Raw genomic sequence first — 8,265 nt, 5'->3', positions numbered from 1 at the left:
GAGGAACCATTGCTTGCATCATGGTTTCTGAAATGGCTCTGCTTTCCCCGGTTTGAGGTTTCCCGTTTACAGATATTGTCATTCCAGCCCTTGGTTGTCTTTTCTGGCTCTTACTGGTTGATACACTTCTAAGTCTCTGGTTAGGCTCTCTGATCTGAGTGCACAACTCTCTGCGTGCGCATGCATCCTGTCCCTGCCGTACAATCCAGCCTGGCACTGTGCTGGGCAGCTGAGCCTGCCCCTCGTGGCCTGGCCTGGGCCCCTTGGTTGCCCGGCAGTAATGGCCCTGACCCTCATGCTGCTATCCACAGCCTCCTCAGCTCCTCTGCTGCTGGCTGGGTGTGTGGCCCTTGGGCATCCTCACATCTCCTCGGTTAGATTGCAAACTGCGTGAAGGTGGTGACTTTGGTACGATTTTGAGTGTGACCAGGAATAGAGGCAGGGCTGGGTGGAGAAGGAGCATGGCCCTGGAATCCCGTGGCCCTGCCTCGGCTGTCTTAGGGCTGTGGCCGAGTCCCTTGCTGAAACCTGCTGAGTGTAGGAAGGAGATGAAGGTCTGATCTGGGAGCCTGTGCAGTTTTGTTGTGTTTCTTTTTCTTTGGTACAGGAATTGAACTCAGGACCTCACACTGCCAGGCATTTTCTTTGGCACTGAGCTCACTCCCCAGCCCTGTTGCTGGCTTCTCCTGTAGCACAGCTCGCGTGCGCAGTAGTGTCTTTGAGTACATACGGTGTAAGACTCCAGGACTTTCAAGTGTCATGACAGCTTTCCTGTGCTGCTGCCTGAGAGACAGCGTGTGTCTGGGGTGCAGTTGGACAGAGCATTGGGCTGTGGGGTCCTCCACGTGCCATACCTGCCACTCACAGTCCCTTCTGCAGCTCCAACATTTTCTTTGTAGGCCAGTGGAGGTTGAGTTATTCTCATTAACCCCCAGTTATCCCAATGATCTTCCCTCAACAAAACCTTGGTCCGTGTTGTGCTTAACAGTGTTAGGTAGCAGGTCAGAGCCACTTCTAGACGTGTGTAATTAGAGAACAGAATCAAGCTCGTGTCTGTGTGCTGTCCACTGGAAAGCCTGGAACAGACGTCCTTGTTCCTGAAAATGGTGGCCATGGTTTTGTTTTTTGCCCTGCAGGGTGGTTAAGAAGGTGGCTCAGTACATGGCTGATGTCTTGGAGGACAGCAGAGATAAAGTGCAGGAGAATCTGCTGGCCAATGGAGGTAAGCCGGGGCTCATGATCCGTCCTTAACGCCCACAGAGTGATTGGCTTGGCTGCCGAATCAAAGAAGGATGGGACGCAATCTGTGAATGAAGATGTTAAGTACAGTGGAAAGCCATGAAAATACAGCTGGTATTACTGAGTTGGGTGACATTGCCAGGTACGTCTTGTCCCGAGTCTGTCTCATGGAAGATACTCTTGGACACTGCAGCACAGTTTTGTGTTAGCAAACTCTGACATCTCCTGTTCATAGTCAGTTTCTCAGTTACATACCTCAGCATCTTTTGGGCTAGTGACTTCTCTGTTCTTCAGCTTTTTGCACTTAATAGCATCCAACTGGTAGAGCCCTGGAGCAGCAGCCGTTCATTATGGCACAGCAGTGCCTCTTCCCCTTAGACTTGAGCCTGCGGTTCCTGTACCCTTAAGCTAGGGGCTGTCATCTCTGTAGCCAGGGACTAGTCTCTACTTGGTTTGTTTTGTGATAATGGCTTCCAAAGAAAACTTGACCTCATGGTTATTGTTTTTACTTGGACTTGTTTTTTAAGGCATTTGCTTCATTTTAAATTAAATACCTCTTAAGTGATATGTCATTAAAATAACCCTTTGCATTCATCCTATGTAGTATTGCATGCAGGGATAAGATTAGTTTATTAAAATTCAGTGTTCTTCTACCGTAGAAAAGGGCCTGGAAAGAAAAAGGGGGGGGCGGGGGAGCTGGCTCAGTGGAATAAGTACTTCCCTGGCAAGCACAGGGGTCTGAGTTCAATCCCCAGTTCTGCTCCCCCAAAAATAAATAAATAAAATTCAGTGTTCTTCTAATCTCATTTCTTATCCTTAAAAATAATGTATGAGTGATAAAATATTTAATTGGTTAGTCATTCTTGATTTTTGTTATAATAATGATCTTGATATAATTGTTTAATGTTTCTGTTAGAGTAGAAGGTCGATGTGTTAATTTATGTCACCTTTACTGATGTAGGTGTTTCTTAGACTAGAGCCATCAGTTTGGTCGAGGAAGTGGAGGCGGTGATTTGCAGGTGGACAGTGTGAACTGCTTTTGGGACTTTGTGCTGTTGACACATTGGGATTGTGAAAGGAGAAACTGAGACACAGACATATTGATAGGAGTTCCTTCTGTCAGTTGGCTTGGTTGTGCTTGATGTTTGGGCTTCTGTCTGTGGTTCTTTTTTTATTATTTATTTATTTCTGGCTGTGGTTCTGTTGGAGTGGTGAAGTTTTGATTGTCCAACCTCCAGGGCTCTTGTAGCCAAGTGTCACTTTGGTTTTACTTTTCTTTCTTTTCTCCATTTGAAAAAGAAAGGGTCCACATTTTTTAAAAAATCATTAACTTTTATGTATTTGGTCCAGGGTCTCACTACACAGCTTGGAAATGTAGTGATCCTCCTGTTTCAGCCTCCCTAGTGTTGAGATTATGCCAAGTCTCTGGTCTTGGTGGCCAGCTCGGCACACCCAGGACAGGGCTGGCATACAGTACCAGGCATCGAACCTGCGTCCTTGTGCTTGCCTTGGCTGGTGCTTAGACCACTGAGCTAACTCCGTGGCCCAGGGTCTACATTTTGAAGATTGCATAACAGCAGGACAGTCACTACTGAGTGTTAATAGGAAGGTTCCTTTTTTGGTTTGAGGACATTGGTGAAGAAAAGGTTAACATCAAATCAAATTTATCACAGAGACAATTTCAAGTAGTCTGTCCAAATTATCCTGCATGTGCACATAAACAGATTTCTTTCCCTTCTTTTGTCCCTTTTCTTATCCCACTTTTCCTTCCCATTGAACAAGTTTCCTTTCATAGTATTGATTGTGCTTTTCAGATTTTATTACTCTTTCAGGTTCTCACACCAGTGAGATAATGCGATGGCTGCACATGTGGGTCTTGCTGTTAGCCATTCTTTTTGGCGTGAGATGGTATCTAAGTGTTGTTTTAATTTGCATCTCTTGAATGATTTATTTCACTTGCCAGTACAGCCTCTAGTTGTACTCATTTATCTACAAAACTAGAATTTATCTATTTTTTTTTTTAACTAGCTGAGTAATACTCCATTGTGTAAAAATACCACATCTTTTTTATCCATCTTTCAGTTGATGGGCATTGAGTTGTTTCCAAGATTTAGCTCTGACAAATTGTGCTGCTATAAACATGGATGGGCCTGGCAAGATAGCTCAGCGGATTAAACGCTTTCTTAGGCAAGCACAGGGACTACAGTTTGATCCCTGGCACCACAGTGCCTGAAGCTGGCCACAGAGTTCAGGTGCAGCGGTGCATATTTGTAATCCCAGTGCTGGAGAGACTGAAACCAGGAGGATCACTAGGAGTCTGAGCTGCGTAGTGAGACCTTGTAACAACCAAATAAATTAAACACGCACACGCGCGCGCGCACACACACACACAGGTGTACATATATTACTGTGGTATGATGATTTCAATTCTTTTGGAAAAATACCTAGGAGGGGTAGCTGGCTTGAATGGGACCTCCACTCCGAGTTTTTTGAAGAACCTCCATACTAATTTCCATAATGGTTGTACCAGCCTGCACTCTCACCAACTGTGGAGAAGGGTTCTTTTATCCCCACAGCCTCTCCAGCATTTATTATCGGTTGACTTCTTGGTGTTAGCCATTCTTTCTGGCGTGAGATGGTATCTGAGTGTTGTTTTAATTTGCATCTCTTGAATGACCACTGATGTTGAACATTTTTCATGTATTTATTTGCTATTGTACTGTATCTTTTCATGTGTGAAGTGTATGTTCTCAGATGCCCATTTTTGGAAGTGGGTCTTTGAACTTTTTAAATTTAATTTATTACTTTGGTACAGGGTCTCACTGCACAGCTCAGACTCGTAGTGATCCTCCTGTCTCATCCTCCCCAGTGCTGGGATTACAGTGTATGCTACCATGCCCAGTATGGAGTGCCCAGGAACCTGGGGCCAGCATGGCATGTGGGACCTGGGATCGAGCCCAGGACTTTGTACTTGCCAGCCAGTGCTTAGACTGCCAAGCTATTTCCTCAGCCCAATTTTTCACATTTATGTCTAGTAACCTAGACAACTAATTTGAAAATAATGTCACGCAATACAGCAACCATTGTTGAATTTCTTTTACTTTGTTTAGTGATCTTTTGTATTGCTTCTATTGATTTTTTTTTTTTAACTATTTCGTATTCTTTTAAAAAAAGTCTTTTTTTTTTTTTCTTCTTTAACAGGAACTGGGGATTGAACTCAGGCCCTTGCGCTTGCCAGGGAAGTGCTTATTCCACTGAGCCGTCTCTCTGGCCCTAAAAAAAAGTCTTTGTCCTTTTTCCTACATATAAAGTACCTCACAAATGTGTACATATTCTGTGCATTTTAATTTCATTAGGGGAACATCTTTCTATATTTGAGTCACTAGGAGAGATTACAAGGTACGCATTCTTGTCACTTAATATGGTTCCACATTTTTTTAATTGGGACTCTTCAGAAATGACATCTTTACTGATGTTAATTTGGCATTAAATAGATATAAAAATCCTATGACTTCTCCTCAGCAGTTAATTTATTCCCTTATTTCAGTTGACTTGGTTACTTACATAACGAGGTTCCAGTGGGATATGGCCAAGTATCCAATCAAGCAGTCCCTGAAAAATATTTCTGAAATAATTGCCAAGGTAAGAAAAACATCCAGACCGGTGGGCCATATGAATTTATTTATTTGTATTTTTTAGTTAGGGCCTGCAGGGTCTCACTAAGTAGATCGGCCTCCCAGAGAACCGGGAGGATAGGCATGCTGCCATGCCCAGTCTCAGTTGCTGTCTCTGCACCCCCGGGGCTAGGCCAGCACTGCCTGGCCTGGCAGACCCGGCGCGCCAGGGGTTGTGTCTGCCTAAGCAGGCGCTTTAGTCCGCTGAGCTATTGGGCCAGCCCTAAGAGTTGAGTTTTTTTTTTTTTTTTTTTGGCTGGCTCAGGCTGCCTTAAGCAAGGGTCTGGTACAGCATGTGGAGCTGGGCATCAAACTGCAGTCCCCTGTGCCTGACTTGGTTTGCCCAAGCAGGTGCTTAAACAACTGAGCTAACCCGCAAGCCCTTTCACATGAATTTAGAGTGACTTTGTTTTATGACTTAGCTAGGGAATATAAGCAGGAAGTAACCCCTCCTAACCTACCTTTAGGTGTATTGCAGTGTGTTTGATGTTGTAGGTGATGTAGGCATTACAAAGTAGTGTAACATTTTCATGTGTGGATTATCTGAGTTGTGTAGTATGCATTTACTTGGCTAACAAATACTGTATCAATATTTCAATAAGAAACTTAAAAAAAAAAAGACATTGCTTTAGGGGCTGGGGAGATAGGTCAGTAGAATAAGCGCTTGCCCCCAGTTCTGCAAAAAATAAATAAATAAAAATTTCAGTAATTATTATTTACACAAACATTCGGCCCACCTTAGGTCAGGTACAATGGGAAAGTGGAATCTAGGAAAGATAGGAGCTGCCCACATCAGTGGTCACAGTCTCTCAGGCACAAAGGTGTACTTACTTGTGCAAACATTAACCTTCGTGGTTTCTGACCTCGTGATTATTTGCCACTGTCCCTGTGCCCTGAGATCATGTGATTTTAGGTGCAGGGGCCTCAGAGCCCATTCATGCACGCACCCAGCTAAGAGCCCGCCTTACTTACATCAGTTACTTGGGGTTTTTTTGAGACAGGGTCGTACTTGATAGATTTTACCAAAAGGCCTTACATGGTGGTATACACCTGTGGTTCCAGCACTCTGAGAGCCCGAGGCAAGAGGATCAGAAGTTCGAGCCCATCCTGCACAATTTAATGACTTATCAAGACCCTGCCTTGAAATAAGAACTAAGAAAATGGGCTGGGGATGTAGCTCAGTGAGAAGATCCTGGGTTCGGCTCCCATACCACAAGAAAAACATCTTCAAGCTTGGGCGAAAGTATAAAGTCTTTAACCAATTACGATGATGCACATAGACAGGACTTCTTGAATGTCCGCTGGTGAGCCCATGAGCTAGTTGCGGGCAGGTGCTTTAAGTTACTGGACAGATTTTCTTCATTTCTAGTGACATTATTTAAATGGAAATGAGTTGCTAGTAAAGATTTTAACCGAAGTAACTGCAGAATTTTTTTCTTTTGTTTCTGAGACAGGGTCTTACTATGTGGTCTAGGCTTTGAACTCACCGTGTAGCTCGGCAGGGATCCTTGTGCCTTAGCTTCCGAGTGCTGGGCTTACACATGGGCGCCAACACTCCTGGCCTTTCGTCATGTAATTTAGGGACAGTGAGAGCTGTGTAGTGGTGCTCGTGCTGCTCCTGAACCTTGTTTTCTTTGGGTCCTTGACCAGCATTCAGTCTTCTTTGTCTTGCATGGTGGTGGAGGAGGAGCCAGCTGGGGTGAAGCCATGGGCCTGTGACCTGGTGCCACGGGAGAGGAGGGTGCCAGCCGGGTCTCCAGATGTGCGCTAAACCAACTGTGCTTTTCTCTCTAAGTAGTTTGTAGTTGTAGTTCTCTTTTGAAAAGAGGTTAGCTTTTGTAACACAAATTTAATGATTTTAATTTTTGAGAAAGTGTTTTGTGTAGTAGTAGTGGAATTTACATTATCAGACCCAGTGGCCTACAGCCCACTGACATGATTTTTAGGGTAAAATAGTAGTGACATTGCAGGCCTGTGGTGCTGGCTATGGAGAAACCCAGACGGGGTTGCTTTGGATCATGGGGGACACCCTGTGTCCCACAGTCCCCCAAAAGAAGTATTATGTAGTAATGACAATGAAAATACCTGTAGACTAAAACATTAATAGAAAATGCTTATGTGGAAATTGGCCTGTTGGTATTGTTTGTAGATATTAGAGTTCAGCTACTTTTAATTATTTTAGTGGAGGCTGATTGTGGAAAATGTTACATGTTTTTATCCATTTTCTATTTTGAAGGGAGTCACACAGATTGATAATGATTTGAAATCCCGCGCGTCTGCATACAACAACCTGAAGGGGAATCTTCAGAACCTGGAGCGAAAGAACGCGTAAGGGCCAGGGTATTTGCGAGCGCTGAGCTGGGTTGTGGGCTGGCCCTGAGCGAGGTTCAGGCCTCGTGCCTCCCAGCTTGAGCCACTCCTGGAGTAACAGTGGTATTGTTTTTAGTTTGCTGGAGAAAGCTCTAATGTAAGTCTACAGAATTCAGATAAAAGCAGGAAAGGCTGATTTCTTTCTTAAATAACATTTGTGAACCAAGTTACGATTTATCTTCTATTCATTTGGGATATTTCACTAAATATGTTTCTGAGGTGGATCGTTCCAGGCCAGGACCTCGGGTCATTGCCGAGCAGCCACCTGCTCTTAGCATCTCCAGGACTGCCCCCGGAGCGTGAGCACAGCCTTAACTGGAGGTTTGCCCACGTGGCCCAGAGGAAGGGGCTCGGGGGCTGTCAGCACTGGATGGGTCAGGGCGTTCCTGCCTTGGGCATGACCCTCTTGGACGACCAAAGGCTGGTGGGAAAGAGCTGATGAGTGCCTGGGTGCCCCAAGCTGCTGGCCTCAGCTGATGCTGGAGGCTGTGGGAAACCAAAGGCGCTGCTTAGAGGGTGTGGCTCCGCACTGAGGCCCACGTCCACTCAGTTGGTGTCTGATGAGTGGCCATTCTCAGTCAGGCTCCATTGGCGAGGAAGGCTGGGTCAGCGTAATCCCAGCAGGCTTCGAAGGGGGTGCAGATGTTGGGGGGGCGGGGCTTGGGCAGCTGAAGTGTGAATGCTCGGGTCTCTCTCTCAAGATGTGTTTTTAGGGTGTTTTGAGATGACTGGTCGCTTGTTCCGTGTGTGACAAAATCACGCATTTCTCTGAATGGTCTCCTTACTCCTCAGAGGAAGTTTGCTGACTCGAAGTCTGGCGGAGATTGTGAAGAAGGATGACTTCGTTCTGGACTCCGAATACCTTGTCACCTTGCTGGTGGTTGTTCCTAAGTATGTATCTCCTGATGAAAGTCCCAGTAGTGTTAGTCCCTGGTATTGCAGCTTGAAGTTTAAAAACAAACAAAAACCGCAAAAGGAACAT

The 8,265-nt window shown here is 45.2% G+C and overlaps 1 protein-coding gene across 1 annotated transcript in view; it reads left to right on the top strand.

Annotated features, from left to right (window-relative positions):
- Positions 1 to 8,265, top strand: part of Atp6v1c1 (ATPase H+ transporting V1 subunit C1) — a 22,020-nt gene that overhangs the window by 3,290 nt on the left and 10,465 nt on the right. Inside the window, exons 3-6 of the mRNA XM_023702345.1 lie at positions 1,137 to 1,222; positions 4,787 to 4,881; positions 7,150 to 7,241; positions 8,076 to 8,174. Coding sequence (XP_023558113.1) covers positions 1,137 to 1,222; positions 4,787 to 4,881; positions 7,150 to 7,241; positions 8,076 to 8,174 — 372 coding nt within the window. The remainder of the gene's footprint in view (positions 1 to 1,136; positions 1,223 to 4,786; positions 4,882 to 7,149; positions 7,242 to 8,075; positions 8,175 to 8,265) is intronic.

This window comes from Octodon degus, unplaced genomic scaffold (genome assembly GCF_000260255.1).
Source record: "Octodon degus isolate 3935 unplaced genomic scaffold, OctDeg1.0 scaffold00148, whole genome shotgun sequence".
NCBI classification, from domain to species: Eukaryota; Metazoa; Chordata; class Mammalia; order Rodentia; family Octodontidae; genus Octodon; species Octodon degus.
The sequence above is the reverse complement of the archived record's forward strand: the minus strand, read 5'-3'. Positions and strand labels throughout refer to the sequence as shown.